Source organism: Protopterus annectens, chromosome 3.part1 (assembly GCF_019279795.1).
Source record: "Protopterus annectens isolate FY-2018-M chromosome 3.part1, PAN1.0, whole genome shotgun sequence".
NCBI lineage: Eukaryota > Metazoa > Chordata > Ceratodontiformes > Protopteridae > Protopterus > Protopterus annectens.
The window spans coordinates 1,519,987,564-1,520,004,394 of NC_056732.1; the positions used below are offsets into that span (position 1 = coordinate 1,519,987,564).

General features: G+C 38.2%; 1 protein-coding gene across 1 annotated transcript in view; it reads right to left on the reverse strand.

The window, feature by feature from the left end:
- IQCA1L (IQ motif containing with AAA domain 1 like) overlaps positions 1 to 16,831 on the reverse strand; it is a 1,829,164-nt gene that overhangs the window by 674,392 nt on the left and 1,137,941 nt on the right. The window contains exon 13 of the mRNA XM_044067599.1: positions 16,215 to 16,297. Within this exon, the coding sequence (XP_043923534.1) occupies positions 16,215 to 16,297 (83 nt within the window). The remainder of the gene's footprint in view (positions 1 to 16,214; positions 16,298 to 16,831) is intronic.

Sequence of the window (16,831 nt, forward strand, 5' to 3'; positions counted from 1 at the left end):
AAAGTTATTCTACGTTATATGGATTACATGGATTGAAAGAATAAATTAAATTATGTTTAATGGTAAATAGATTTTAGCAAGAATATTAAGTAAAATCAGATGGTGGTTATGGAAAAAGGTATGGAGTGTATTAGGGATAAAAATTTAGTATGAGTGTAAAGGAAATTTTGAATATGCATGAATAGATTTGCATAGCTACATATCTGTAAATTTGTAAATATTTATAACTATTTAAACATATTGTAAATAAGAGTTATTTTTTATATAAGTAAAGGACCCCTACTCTTTTTCAGTAGGTGCCATGGGATCTTTTACTTCCACCCAAGCTACCACCAACTCAAGCAGATGGGGCCTTGGTTTAAAGTCTCATCTGAAGAACAGCACACTCAGGCCTACACTACCCCCATATGCTGGATTGAAGTGTCAATTATTGTTCTATCTAGTATGGGAGTAGAACCCACAGTCTTCTGCGTCAAAGGTTAGTGGACTACCTGTTGTGCCACTGACACTGCATACATTTAATTTTCTGAAATATTCCTTACTGAGTTTTATTTGTTTTTGCTCATGTTTTGTGGCAGATCCTTCATCAGTTCCCAATATTTATACATTCCCTCCCATTTAAGTTATTTTATATCACATTCCTGTCCCAGATTGATATTTTCTTAGTGCTGCAGCTTTCCAGCTTTAAATGCTTTTTTGTATATTTCTCAAGGCCAAATGACATTCTTTATTTATTTATTATTTTATTTTACATTTGTTAACCGGGCTGGTCCAACTGGATATATGTCCATTTTCAGCAGAGGCCCGGGAAGAAAAGCTCCAATGAACACAAATATTAGTTATTTTACATGACTGATTCTAAAAATACAGGTACATCACACATTTCTAGCAATTCTTTACATTTCTTTACATCATTTGAGAAAGATTTAATCACTTGTAGTTCTGCTTTAACTAAAAGTCTGATGAACTATACAGTTTTAATTCATCCACAGAAAAGTAGACTAGATGTCTTTAAACAAGGTTGATTTCTGGGAGTCAAATTGTAACCATGGTCTAATCTGTTAAGTAAATAGGCCCATGGGTTAAGGGTAAGACATAGCAGCAGGAGTGACAGAGAGTTACTCTGGAATATCATTATTTCAATTTTTATCCCTGGGATTATTTGCCCTTTGTTATGGATTAACTGCAAAGTGGTTAACCACTGTTTCGTGGTCCATGTAGTGCAACTGATCAATGTAGGGTATATTTTATACATCTATAAGCATTTCTTTATCCATGAATGTGGGACGCTGTCAATTTCTTTTCTAATCTGTCATGGCAAAGCAAACCTCAGCATTAAACCACTCCACTAATGCGCTGTTCCTATGCTCCTAGGTGGCTCAACTGATGACTGATGTGTGTGCACATATTTTGTATAAGCTCAAGAAAAATTGCAGTTTACAGCAATATGTTTGCACTGTATTTAAAGAAGTATTTTTAATTTTTACATTTACGTTGTGATCGTGAACTATTACCGTACTGCAAATTATTGGCTATTGTATGCCTAATGTATTTGGTAGATTCATGTTGTTGCATCTAGCTTGGGTGTTGACTTTGTGTTAGTTAATCAGGAGAAAGAATTGTGGCCAGGTTGTTTTTGTGTTGAAACAGCATGCAAACAAGATACTTATTTAAAAAAATGCCATCACAAATAAGCATTGCACAAAGTCTTTCGATTGAAAGCCACATGTTGCATGTGCTGGCATTACTGCTTTCCATCAGGCCACAATGCTTTACATTAGTATATAAGAAAAAAACTGTCATAGGAGCTAGCATGACTGATTTGCATTAAGCAGCAGTAATAAATCTATCATGCTGTTTTCTGTAGGTCTGTTGCAGAGTCTCAGTTACAATTCTTTGTCATTTACATTTTTTATCTTGCTTGCAGTATAATAGAACATTGTATTATGAAGAAAATGTACACTACTTGTTGTAGATCTGATATCAAGAATAATTTCTTGCCTGGAGTTTCAGCATAGGATTACTCATTAGTGTGTTTGCAGTGTGAAGTTTGTTGATTCCCTACAATCAGTAGAGTTTGTGAAAACAATGCATTTGTAATCAACAGTAAAATTCCATGTCTGGCTTCCCCATGATCAGCAACACTTGGAAAAGCAGTGCATTTTTAGTCAACAAAACATGCTGTATTTTGCTTCCTTACTTATTTTCAACATCCCTTGTGGAAGCAATATGTTGTTTATCAAGATTATATGTAGTACAGGTTTCTCATGTTTAACCAACCATCTTTTATCACTAATTGTCCCAGTTTAAGCTTTAATAATACGCCTGTTATAATGTGTGTGTGACTCTGTTTCAGAGTTTCACTTATAATTCATCATCGCTTACACTTCTTTGTACTTTTGTTACGATACAGTATAGCTTTTTTATTTATAAAAGTGCTGTTTGCTGAAGTGACTTGCAGTATGGCATTGTATTGATGGCACATGAGCCTTGGGGCTCCACTAACTGAATAAGGTAAAAGAATAGCAAAAAGGAGTGCTGTGATGACCAATAAGGGAAAGTGACATTGGACAACTTATGGCAAGAGCTGAAAGATGTCAAACAGATTTTGCAAGATAATTTGTTGACTCAGCAAACTATATTAAATGAAGTGGTTGCCAGATTAAATTAGCAATAATACAACATTTGAATGAAGAGAATGAGAGCTTAAAGGCAGGGAGGGGCAGAAGCTGCAGAAGTGTGCTTAGCATGGAAGAAAAAGCAATAGACTTGTAAAATATAGCTAGATGAAAAATGTGAAGCTATTGGGAGTACCACAGCAACATGAGGGAGTGGACTGTGTAAAGGTTTGTAAGGAATAATAGAGAAATTAACTGGTATCCAGGTCCCTGACATACACACAAAGAGGACTGTGTGGCAACTGAGCAGTGAGAGAAAGCAAGACCTATCACAGTCAGATTTAAGACATATGAGCTTGAAAAAGAGTAATAAGAGAAGCATGGTAGCTGAAAAGAATAATTAAATTGCAGAAACTCAAGTGTTCATGGATCAGGACTTTGTATATGAGGATGAAAAGTATTTTATACTGGCCATCAAAGCCGTCAGATAAAAAGGGCTGATGTGGAGGTTATTATATGGTGTGATCATGTCAAGCTTCACAAAACGAATAGTCTAATCATTCACCAATCACACAGAACATTAGCACTCATAAAAAAGAAAACATATGAACCAAAGAAGAGGCAATAGAAACAGTGAAGAACAAAATAAAAAAGTGCAGAAAGAGGCTGACAAATACCGAGAAAACAACTCTCCTAGGAAAACAAGCTACTTCCCTTTATTCAAAAAGCAGCATTGTCTGTAGGAAAAGGCCAAAATAATAAAGGTGACAAGAAGGAAGCATGGGAAAGCTTCTGCGCTGGTGAAAGTAAATGAAAATATGGCAGAGAATGGTCATTAAAAGTCTATGTTTAGTGGACAGGAGAACAAAGGACTTATCTTAAAAGAAAAGGAATGAGTACTGAGAATTTGATGAGAATGGACACATTACAAAACATGTTCTAGGTTGTGAGTGTAGTACATGAAATAGCCTAATGGGGCAGCAATGCTACAAGGCAACTTTCCCATTCAAATGCAGGAGAAAAAGGGTAATAAGCCTGTGAATATATATGAAGATATAGTCAATGTTAGTAATATAGGCATCAGTTGACTAAACATATCCTTTGTCTATGTTATACAGTTTAGATTTTGATATGGTTTTATTAACATAATTTTTAGCTATTGCATGGTACAATGTTAAACTGAAAAAAAAAAATTGAATGCCGCGTGGAACGCAACAAAGGATGGGGACTTAAAGAGGTACTGACAAATGCAAATAAGAGAAGAACTTGGAAGAGGATAGAAGAAGGAGGATGAAATTAACAAACACAGTTAGTTGTTAAGAAGGGTGGAGCATTCTAAATAGGTGGGATGACCAGTCAATAGAAACAAAGACAAAGAGGGAAGGAATGTAAACACTAGAAGGATATGTGGTAGATAGCAACAGGTTAATAGACTGAGGAAATAAGAAATGTAACATAACCGCATAGCATAACCCCTGTTACACTTCTTATTTCCAAGACCAATAGAAAAAACTGCAACAAACCATGTTCGAGTTCAGGTACAACCAAAGGAATAACTTGAACAATAGGAACGTTCAAACTTTTAATAAAACAAGGCAAAGCTTTTGGGTTTCCCCTTCTTCAGTGCATATAAAACCATTCTGATTTTAGGCAAGGGTATGTACCCTTCGTTAAATTAACTTCATTTTTACCCTCATATAAATATTTGTAAAAAGTCAGTTTATAAGAGCAAATAGGTTGAACACCGATGATGTAAAAAGCAAAGAACAGCTGGAAGAAATAGCAATGGAATTTACTGATCAGGGATATGAGACAAGTATGGTATATGAAATTATGAATGAAATTTTAGATAATAGGCAAGTTAATATGGCTCCGTCTTTTAGTTCTGAGGGAGGGAATGTACCAACCTTGAATATAATAGGAAGACAGAAGTATAAGTTAAGATAGGTATTGACTTTTAATAATAGAGCTAGAGATGTAGAAAGAATAATTAGGAAAAAACTGGAATATTCTGTTAACTGTGCCAGAAATAAAACAGATAATTAGTGAATGACCTATCTTTGTATACAGGAACGAAAAGAATCTTAAAAGAAGATTATGCTGTAAAGATTTATATGAGGGTAAAAATAAAGTTAATTTAAGGAAGGGTACATACCCTTGCCTAAAGAGATAAAGAGAAGTGTAGAAAACAATGCTTTGGCTAAGCATGTATTAGAAAAAGGTATAAATCATTGCTTTATGTTTAGGGTTATTAAAATTTTACAAAAAATAGTAGAGGTGGTGATGCAAATAATAGATTAGAAAATATAGAACTAGCATGGATTTTAAGACTAAATGCAGATGTATTTCCTGTTTTGAATAATACCGTAAGTCAGAAACTAGTGTTCCATAATAAACAAATGATGCTACATTAATTAGATGTAGTAATTAATCTTAAATGTTTGGTTGAATTGTCTGAAATTGATTTGTTGGCTGTGTCACATATTTTTTAGTTTTAAATATGTCAGTTGAGAATGGTTTTATATGCACTGAAGAAGGGTAAACCCGAAAGCTTTGCCTTGTTTTATTAAAGGTTTGAATGTTCCTTTTGTTCATATTATTCCTTTGGTTGTACCTGAACCTGAACATGGTTTGTTGCAGTTTTTTCTTTTTGTCTTGGAAATAAGAAGTGTAACAGGGGTTATGTCCCAGGCCCTAAATAAAATAAAGAAATAGCTTAATACTGAGTAGACCTACAGTGAGGTGATATACCTGAATAAAAGTTAGTTCAAAAAGTGAATTAAACAATAGATAACAGATACTCCACTTCCTGTTTCCTACAGCATGACTGATTGATGCAATACCTGAAAAAATAACTGCCAGGCGTGAGAAAGAGATTTGTAGCGGATAGCTATATGTTACAAGACAATGAAAATGGGATGAAACTGAGTACAGATAAAACAGTTGTAATGCAGCAAATGAGGAAATGAGAAGAAGCTGATAACTGAGAAAGAAAGGAGAAAACAGTAGAACAGGTTAACAGCTTTAAGTATTTGGGAGGGGTGATTGAAGAAAAGGGAAGTCTGAATGAAGAAGTTAAAGCCTGAATTAGAGGGGCTGTAGCCAAATGGCACTGAGTGTCAGGAGTAGTGTATGAAAGAAGAACGCCAAAGAAGCTGAAAAGTAAGGTATACAGGACAGTTGTGCAACAATTCCTACTGTATTTTACAAATACTGGGCCTTAAAGGCAAGCAGTTGAGGAAAGTAGGGGTGATAAAGATGAAGTGTCTGAGGTAGTAGGATGTCACTATGGGACAGATGAAGAAATAAGGACACCAGAAGAAGCCAAAATGGTATTAATTGCAGAGAAAGTAAAAAAGAACATATTATGGTAGTTTGGGCACATGTGCAGAAAAGCAAACAACAGTCTGATGAAAAAGTTTTGGGACAGACAGGAAGACAGCAAAAAAATGAGGGCATCCAGCAAAGAGATGGATTATGCTCAGGAAGACTTATATCACTCAAGTATGACTGTTGGAGAAGGTAGGAGAGTGGCACTGAATTGAGAGAGATGATGGCAGCTGGCACTACACCCTGACCCCATGTAGAGAAGGGAAAAGGGGTTGATAATGATGATGACAAGATTGGGGAAATAAGGAGTGTAACAAGGGGCATGTTTTAGTCTATGAATAAAAGAAGGAATCTGGCTAAAAGTGAGGTGATAGATCTGCTTAAGTATTAGTTCAAAAAATGAATTAAATGATAAACACAAGATGTGCCCCTTGATCTTTCTTATGGTTTGATCATGAGTAATGTTACGCTTTGAAACATAGCTGCCCGAGGAAAATAATAATGGTCAGAGAGGGAAACAGTAGTAAAGAAAACAATGATTAAGGGAGGCCTTGAAGCGAACAGAGAGGAAGTGACTCTTTAAGGAGAGCAAGAAAAATGTTACAAACGTTAAGGGAAAAGATTTGTTGCTTATGCTAGTTAGAAAATACATCATTTAGAACTGTTCCATATGTTTACATCTAACTGTTGTAGGTTAAATAGATTGTACAGTGTTAAGTTATTTTAAGCCAGAACTGAGCAAAAAACAAAACAGAAGAATTGGCAACACACAGACATCTGGTCAAATAAGATGAGCGGTAAAGCAGGGGAAGAAGAAAGATGGAGTGGGTACAGAAAATGAATGACTAAAAAGAGTAGACTGCGGGAAAGAGGAGGAATGCAGAAGTGAGGTAAACAAATAGGTGAGAACTATGCTTAATAAGACTAAGGAAGTAAGAGAGATTTTGTGGACCATATACTAGACTGTAAAATAAGCATGAAAAATTGATCTAACACAAAAAGATATATAAACAAATCAAATCCCATATTTAAACATCAATTAAAAGAATGACTTTGGAAAGTATGTGTTGGACCTATGCAGAACAAGAGATGACAGAGGTTGTTAAGGTAGTGGACATGCCCCATGTTTCTACATAAGGGGGGATCAAGACTAACTTAACAACTACAGAAAATAAATTCTGGAAGGGAAATTACTAAGTAAAAAGTAAAATTAGAAAGGTCAAAAGACAGAATAAAGGAGGAAGCAAACAGGGTAGGAGAAGGGGATAAAAATTACAAAGAGTAGAATGAAAGGTAAAGAGAGATGTGGACATACGAGATAATATGAAGAGGGTAATGAAAGGAAGTGACATCATAGATCAGGATATGGAACACTTAGCAAACATAAAGGGAAATGAGAAAAAAATAATTAAGTATTAAAAGACAGATCAAGGGCAGAGAAAACCAATGATAGTAAAAATAGAGCAACAAAAGACAGGAAGGCAGACAGAAGAGACTTGAGAAAGATAAACTTGCACTCAACAGAATGGAAAGTGAGAAGAGGCACAAGTACGATGGAAAAGGAAAACATGACCCATAGAGGCATCAAGAATAAAAAGCAGACCAAGTGGAAAGAGCCCAGAGTTAAATTAGTGCACTGCCATGGTAATGGCAGCCAGTGAGGTGAGTGCATGGGGTGAACCACACAGAGAAAATAATATTCTGAACTCAGAGGTTATTTTTGTAAATATGTATATAATTTAGGGGGGACAATTGTGGAGGGAGCATTGTCTAGATGTCCAAACCAGGAGGAAAAGCAGAAAAGAAAGCAAAGAACAATAAAAAGATTTCAAAAGGTCAGGATTGGAATGAAAGTGGAAAGGCAGAGAAAACATAAAGTAGAATGTGGCAATGGCAAGTAATAGTGGGAATGGGTTACAGGGAAAATAAAAGTGAAAGAATATTGGGACGCATTCGAAAAATACAAGTACAGATTACAGCACTACAGAAAATGTAGCTGTCAAATCAAGATAATTAAAAATTAAGTGGTGTGGGAAATAGTTTATAAGCTAGTTCAGCACGGGGAAACAAAAGGTGTAAGGAAATGTACATGGCTTCTGAAGATACATGGGAAAACTTGAAGACAGGCAAGGATGGTTGGGAGGGATAAAGGGAAAAGCAGAAAGAGAGAGGATCACAATAGCAGCAGTATATATTCCACAGGCAAAACAATAAAAGCTATGAGAAATATACTAACAGTTTCAAGGTCAAACCATATGGCTGGGTGACTAGAATGTTGTAATTGTCAAAGATAAGTAGACAGAGGTACTAAGGGAAGGGTAATTTCTAAAATAATTCCTAAGCTGAATGGGAATGATAGACACCTGGAAGATGGGAAAAGATCACAGGAAAGGAGACTATTTCACTTTCTGCTCACAGAGATATGACAGCTGGCTGGGTTGGATAGATATGCTACTCCTGAACATAAACACTTGATAGACTTAACAACTAAGCCAAATAATACTTTCATACCTTGCAATGGTAAACATACAAGCAAAGTTACAGCAAGAGAAGAGATTAGAAATACACTGGAGATTCTAAGGACATTTATTAGATCAAAAGACAAATGGCTAATGTAAATAACAGACATAATTAAAGGATGAGATGATATAGCAAGGTCATGGGCTGAACCTAAGACAAGAGTAAAAGAGAGAATACAAAAGCAAGTGAAGGAGTAAGACGGGTGAATTAAGGTGAAAAATACAGCCCTAAAGGCAGAATTGATGAAAATACAGACAAAGAAAAGGAGGATGATGCAAGGGAATAAAGAAAGGGAGAGAAAAAGAGAAATCAGACAAATAATTCATACATAGTAATACCGGAGTATATAGGCAAAAGAAATGTGGTAGAAAAGTTGTATTTTAGCACCAACTCAAGAACTACCAAAGCTTTTGCTATATCATTAAGACAACAAGATGTAGAGACAGGTATTTACAAAATAAAGAGAGGCAGATTATATATATATATATATATATATATATATATATATATATATATATATAATATCTGAGGTAATGTTAGATAAAATATTAGAAGGTTTCAAGGAATTCCATGAAGAGCTATGCAAGTAGGGAGAAGAAGAAGTAAATGGAGATGATGAAGAGATAATTGGAAATTCCCAGACCTAAATAAACTACATGTAAAGAAACACAAAACAACTCGTATAAAAGATCAAAAGGGAGGAAATACAAATGCAAGGGAAAGGATGGCGAGTGGGAAAACACCAGGCAGTGATGACATACTAAAGAATTATGGGTACTGTGAAAAGAGACAGTAATACATAAGTGATCGGGTTTTTCTAGAAAACAAGCCGTTGTGCTTAGTGGGTCTCAATATATTAACAAATGTATAAATAAAAGATGTGTGCCACAATGGGATGCAATGATTTTTTATTATAATCTCTATATTTCATGGCATCAGAGGCATTAACGTCAGAATTCAATATGAAACAAGTAAGCCTATTAAAATCTGTTCTTAGTTCTAATTAGCAGCAAAACAAAATATAATCATTTTGAAATGTATTTTCTGTGAAGATGAGAGATACAGAGAGAGACAGACACCTTCAATTTTCAAACTATTGCCTACACCAGTACTATAGCTTGTGATACCTGATGTGTCCATATACTTAAAAAAAGACAGTTTTGTTTATGAATGTTAGCCCTAGCACACTTTTTACACCATCTGTCAGTCATCATCTTCATCATCATCAACCCCCTTTTTTCTCATTTTCTACTTGAGGTTGGGGTGCCTTGTCAACTGTTGCCATCTCTCTTTATTCAGTGCCACGCTCCTATCATCTTCAATACTCATGCCTGACTGCAGCAGGTTTTTTCTCAAATAGTCCATCAACTTATTTGCTGGGTGCCCTTGTTTCTGTTTCTTTTGCCTTCTTCCAGTCTTTCCCTAATCTTCTTCACCAGATTGTCTCCTGCTTTTTTTCACAAGTAATCTGTTCTCCTTGACCTTTTCTGCAAATGGAGCTACTTTGGCTTCCACGCTGTTGTTCTCATTTCTTCGTCTGTCTCACAGTGTGCACCCTATCACTTGTCTCAGGCACTTCATCTCCATCACCTCTAGCTTCTTCAACTGGTCTGCCTTTACTGCCCAGGTTTCTGTACCATACAGTAGTACTGGTCTCACCACTGTTTTGTGCACCTTCCATTTCAGATTATTTGGCATTCTTCTGTCACACACTACCCCTGACTCTGTGCCATTTGGCTACAGCCCCTCTGATTCTAGCTTTGATCTCTTCATTCAGTCTTCCCGTCTCCTCAAGCCCCCCCCTCCTATATACTTGAAGCTGTTAGCCTGTTCCACTATATTCTCTTTTATCTAAATTTTTAGCTTCTTCTGATTCCCCTATTTGCTGCCATTACAGCTGTCTTATCCATAATCAGTTTCATCCCATGTGCCTTCAGGTTTGTATTTCATTCCCCTATCCTTTGTTGAAGGTCTTGCTCAGAATCTGCCTGTAATTCCACATCATCTGCATACCACAGATTTGTTGATCTGTCCCCTCTGACCTGTTTTCCTAATGTAATCCATCACCAGTATGAACCGCAGTGGGCACAGAGCTGATCCCTGATGCACACCCACTCCCACTGCAAACCCTTCTGTGAGACAGAACACTGTTTGTACTTGAGTCATTGGGTCCTTGTACATAGCTTGTACTAATTCTATCAGTATTTCTGGGACTTCAAACCATCATAGTACTGCCCAAATCAGCTTTCTTGGGACCTAGTCATATGCTTTCTCCAAGAATTCCCAGTAGGACTCTTTCCTCATCATTAGCATCTTCTAAACTATCTGTCTCACTGCAAACATTGGGTCATTTGTACAGTATCCTGACCTAATTTGAACTGCTCATCAACTACTCTGCATATACATGTATCAGTCATCCTTTACAGTAATTTCATGCAGTGTGACAGGAGTTTGATGTCTCTGTACTGTTCACAGTTGTGAATGTCCCCTTTGTTCTTGAACATTGGCACTTGTATGCTTATTATCCAGTCATCTGGGATACACTTTTCCTTCCATACTGCTGAGTACCTTCAGCAGCCTTTTCTCCCCATCTCACGTAACGTCTTTACTATATCTGCTGTGACCTCATCTGGGCCTGCTGCTTTCCCTGACTTCATTTTCCTTAGTGCTGCTCTTACTTCTTCTATGGTGGGCTCCTCCTTTTCTTTCACTGTAGACTGTATTAGGGCAATACAGCTTCTGTGAAGTTTTCTTCATTCAGAAGCTGCAGGAAGTACTCCTTGCATCTGCCTTTGATGCCCTGTGGACTGGTAATCAGGCTCTTGCTGGCATCCCTCATGAAGGGTGTCTAACTATCTTCTTTATCTTTCCATCTTTGCCTTGTAAACTGATAGAGTTTCTTTGTGCCATCTACTAAGTCATTTTCCAGAAGCTGATAGAGTGCTCTGATGCCTTGATCTTCACTATTGCAACTCCTTTCACTGCCTCCTTGTTAGCCAACCAGTGTTCCTTCCTAGCCTAGTCCATCTTTTGTATATTCCAATTTTTTCCTGCATTCCTTTCTTTTGATGACTTCCTGGACTTCTGCATTCCATCCTCCATTTTCCTTATGTCCCTTATTTCCATAGCTGGCTAGGCTGCATATCTGTTATGTAATCTTCACACATGCTGTTCTGAGGAACTGTTATTCTTCTTAAACTCCACTTATTTCCTCATCCTCTTGAGGTGCTAGAGCCCTGAGTAATTCCTTGAACTGTTATACTTTCTCTACAGTCAACGTCCAGGTCTTCAGTTTGATCTCTGTTGACCTTAGACCATTCTCTGACCACACCTGCAGCTGACTGTGGAAACCAGTAACAGTTAAGATCTAGTTCTAGTTTGGAATAGTTAGAAACTATTCAAAGTCAAACTACATCCTATTAAATGGCAACTTGTCAGAATTCAACATCCCCCCTAATTTTGAGACCATAGCTACCTGTGCAGAATTATTCTCAGAGTCCCTGTACAAACATATGAATGGCTGCACAGTGGCTGCTGTACCTTCCAGAAATAAACCAAAAATAAACTCCAGTGGTAGACAATTCACCTAAACATGGTATATATAATAAAAGAAGGAAACTCATGGTCAAAATCAGAAACACAACTCCCTTAAAGACAAGTGCCTTCTTATACAACTAAATAAGAAACTAAGAGGTCAAATTAAGTCCAACAAGGCCATCTACGAGCTCAAGATAGCATTTCTACTAAAGAATATCACAAGGCCTTCTCCAACAATGTCCAGACCCTAAGAGGTAACACACAGCAGTGTACTGAAATAATTGTGAATGGTACCACCTTCACAGTTCAGGGTGACATAGCAAATCTACTGGCTGATATAGTCAGCTCAAACTACATCCCCACCCTTCAGCTCTGCCAGGTGAACTCCCTTCCAACATACTCCTCGCAGATATCAGCAGGAGCCAGGTGCTGACAGCACTCACTAAAGCCAAGAACACTGTCTCCATGGGTCCTGACAACATCCCCGGTTGCCTCCCGAACAGTTTAAAACATGACCTACCAGGACCACTCGAGGCACTCTTCAATTGCAGCCTTAAAACAGGCTATGTGCCAAGTGAATGGAGGACAGCAACAGTCATTCCCCTCCACAAGGGCAGACCATCAACTCACCCAAGGAATGAAAGATCTATCAATCAGTCTAACAAGCCATGGAACAAATTATCATGGAAATGATAAACAAGGACATTGGTAACTTAAAGACACTGGACCCATCCCAGTTTGGCTTTGTTAAGGGAAAGTCATGCCTACTTAACCTGGTAGACATCTTTGAGAGGGTCATCAAGGCAATGGATGATGGTAAAACAGTGCATACTGTGTATCTTGACCTGCTTAAGGTAGACAATACAATACAGCACTCAGGCATTGTTGACAAGCTCTCTGAGCTAGGTGTAAATCTTTGCATAACTCACCTGATTGCTGGCTGGCTTACAGGCAAGACCCAAGAAGTCAAAATCAGTGACAGCATCAACATTAAGAGATCAGTCACCTGTGGAGTTCCACAGGGAGCCATTTGGGGTATGTTGCTCTTTGGCATCTACTTCTTGGAAGTCAAGGTTAATGTTCAAGGCTCTGGTTGTCCAAGTTCACAGATGACTGTAAACTGGGAGCTATTATAGATTCCCTCGAAAACACCATCTTGCATGTAGTTTAACACAGATAAATGGCAAGTGCTAAAGCCATGGCCTAAAATTCAATGTCAAAAATGCATTATACTGCTTTTTGGGAAACTGTCAACCCAAATTAATTACTCCATTGATAAAACACCCCTAAGAATCAACCCAGTCGTAAGGGATTTAGGAACATATGCAGAAAGTAATCTGGCCTTTTACCAGCACATAGCTAAGATAATAAGCAAATCATTTTATGTCATCAATCTTATAGGTAAGGGTATGACATCCAGGTCCAAGGATGTTATAGTACCAGTCTACTCAGTCCTTATCAGACCTATCATTGAATACAATGCCCCTTTGGTATGTATCTAACCAGACACTTGCAGCAGTTGGAATGCCCACAAAAGTTTCTCATCCAGGTAATTCAGGGTATGAATGTCCTAAACTGACCACCTAAAGTCTCTGTCTCTGTATTCAGTCTCCCACAGGCTTCTGTGAGAGGATCTTTGACTGGCTTACAGGGCTTTATAAGACGCAGCAATGATGGATCTATTGCACATGTGCAAAATAAACAGCACCAGAAACACTAGATCCAGGGATCTGAACTTTGCTTGTGACATAAAAAGAATGTACTGGAGAGAAAATGAGTGTCACAAAGGATCTCCGCACTATGGAATAGGCTTCCCGTCAATGTAAAACAGAGTTCATCCATGACCCTAGTCAATCAGAACCTTGACAATTGGATGGTAAATCATACATTTACCCTTGGCCTGGCCTCCAAATCCCCTTATGGGCAGAGGCCATTAATAAGAAAAGTATTATCCTAACTGACCCCAACCCAAAATCGTTAGTTACCTCCCTACTATCATGCACCTCCATATAGACACCTATGATTCTGGAAACCCAAATCATCTAGGGTGAGTGGCTAGGATTGCAAGGGTCCTAATGGTAGTCAGCCTAGTAATGAACTATGAACCTATGAACCAGTGGTTTATACTGTGGGCCAGACATTTCACTGGGGATGATTTTGCAATTGTTGTTTCTACCCCAGTGCTCTTTCTTTACTAGGAGGTATTCTACCTGAGTTGCATGTTGGCCATTCTTGTATGTGATCTTGTGAGAGTCCATCTTGCTGAACCATGAGTTCACCACCATCAAGCCATTTGCCAGAAAGAAGTCTGGAATGGCCTCTCCTTCTTTATTCCTGTTGCTCCACCCACATGGTCCCAGGCAGTCCTCATATCCTGCTCTGTCTGTATTCAGGTCACACATTATCAACATCGATTTACATTGTCCTGCTTTACCTAGGTGGTGCTGTACCTGCTATCCAAATGCACTCTTTTCCTCACTATCACAACCCTCTGTGAGGCATAGGCTGAGATTATGAATACTGCCCTAGTATTACACTGGAGTCTGACTGACATGAGAATGTCACTAATCCTGATGACATTCCTCACTGTCTTCTGACGCCTCTACCTCACCACAATTCCCACACCATTTCTAGCCTGTCATCCTTCAGAGTAGTAGACTCTGGATCTCAAGTAAAGTGGCTTTGCTGCACTGCCTTTCCATTTTGTCTCCTGGATGCATAGGTTGTCCATCCTCCTTCTTACCATCTTGTCATCCACTTCTAAGCTCCATCCTGTCTGTGAACCTATGAATGTAGCAATTCTAACTTAATTTTTGGCAGGTTGATTGGGTTTTTGTCCAACTTTCACTCAACAGAGCTATACCAGGTAACCCAAGATGTGCAACTGGACACTGGTTGGTCAGTAGATTATTGGTCCAGGTCTGCTGGGCTTTATGGCAGGCACACTAGGAAATGGGGGCACATATACCATCATCATGGGTCCCTGGCATAGATTGGAATAGGCCATGTCCTCAGCCCACTTTTTACCAGAAAATACCTATGCAAATTTAGTGACATTAGTCAACACAACCAGATCTCCTAGAACCACATTTTTACACCATTGAGTGGCTAACCCTGCCATGGCACATGGTCTGTGATTTGCATTTTCCTGTCTTGAGGTTACTGTGCACCACAACAGATGCCCAAAGCAGTTGGTCTATACAACTCTTCCCCATATAGGGCACCATCTAAAGTGTGTATTGATGCTCACAACTCCATTCTTGGGTGAATTTGAGATGAAAACACTCAGCATGTTTTTGGGAGATGGGAGGAACCCCACAGAGACACAGGGAGAACATGCCAACTCCATACAGGCTTTGGCCAGAGGTCAGGATCAAACCTTGTGCATAGGAGGTAAAGAGCTTAACCATTATACCAAATAACCCTGTCTGCATCACATCTTCATCAATATTATCAGCACTTAAGGCTAGGTCTAGTGCATCTGGAGACATTTTAATTTAAATAATTTACTGTTGTAGTGACTCTAAATAGTTTATCAGCTAAAGTGTTTATACCAATGTGTGCTGAATTATATGTTTAACATTTGATGACATTGATTTTAAAAAGTATTTTTTTCTAACTAATGTTTTCATTTAAATTGTCTTTAACTGTAATGTGCCTTACTTAAGCATGCGGCTACATTTTGGCTCTGTACTTTGCACACAGGCAGGATTTTCTTGTGGTTTACAGTTCAGACCTCCTCTTCTTTTGGCTTTTCCTGGTTAGGGGTCGCCACAGAGGATCATTTGTCCGCTCATGATTGGCAGAGGAGTTTTACGGTGTTGAGTTGCCACCCCAGCACCCAACCTTCCATAGAAAGCACACACACTCACACCTAGGGATAATTGTCTTTGGTATGTGGGAGGAAACCAGAGCACCCGGACGGAGGAAACCCACGCAACCACAGGGAGGACATGCAGATTCTGCACAGAAGGCATCCCAGCCAAGAATTGAACCGGAGAACCACTTGCTGTGAGGTGACAACACTAACCGCTGCATCACCGTGGCTGCCCTGGTTTACAGTTCAAACTGTCATACACATTTCCTCTTTGCATATGCTAACTTTAACCTTAAACATCCTTCTAGAAGATATTTCTTCTACTCAATATGTCCTTCACTTTATTTAGTGGACTGCTACCAAAATTGTGACATTTCAGCCTTTTTACTCACCAATATAGTCTGACAGTTGAACATTCTCAGGTGCCTTTATCAGTCCCTCACTGATCAGCTCTTCATAAAGAGAGTCAATTGTCCTAGGAGGAAAATAAGACATTTACAAAGAAATATTTGTGATCACAGTCTCAAACACACACACACACACACACACACACACACACACACACACACACACACACACACACACACACACACACACACACACCCCAGACTTCATGCAACCTAGAGATCGATTTCACCTAAGGTAAGTAACGTTTTTATGCAGTGTCATCCATCCTGTGCCAGATTTAAGTTTAATCTTAGTGCTGCTCAGGTTTTGCTGAAGCTTTTGAAATTATGAGTATTTCTAGTGAAATAAATACAAAATAAATGCTTTGATAACCAGTGTGATCAGTCATAAATTACATAACTTACAATTTTATTTATTTATTTATATACATTTGTTGATCGGGAGTGTCTGTCTGGACATAGGTCCATTTTCAGCGGAGGGCCGGGGAGAAAAGCTCCACAGTTAAAATATACAGACAGTAGTTACATTGGATGTACATAGCAATTAACAATTTGATCCACATAGCAATTAAAAATTACAAACATAGTTACAAGTGAAGAAC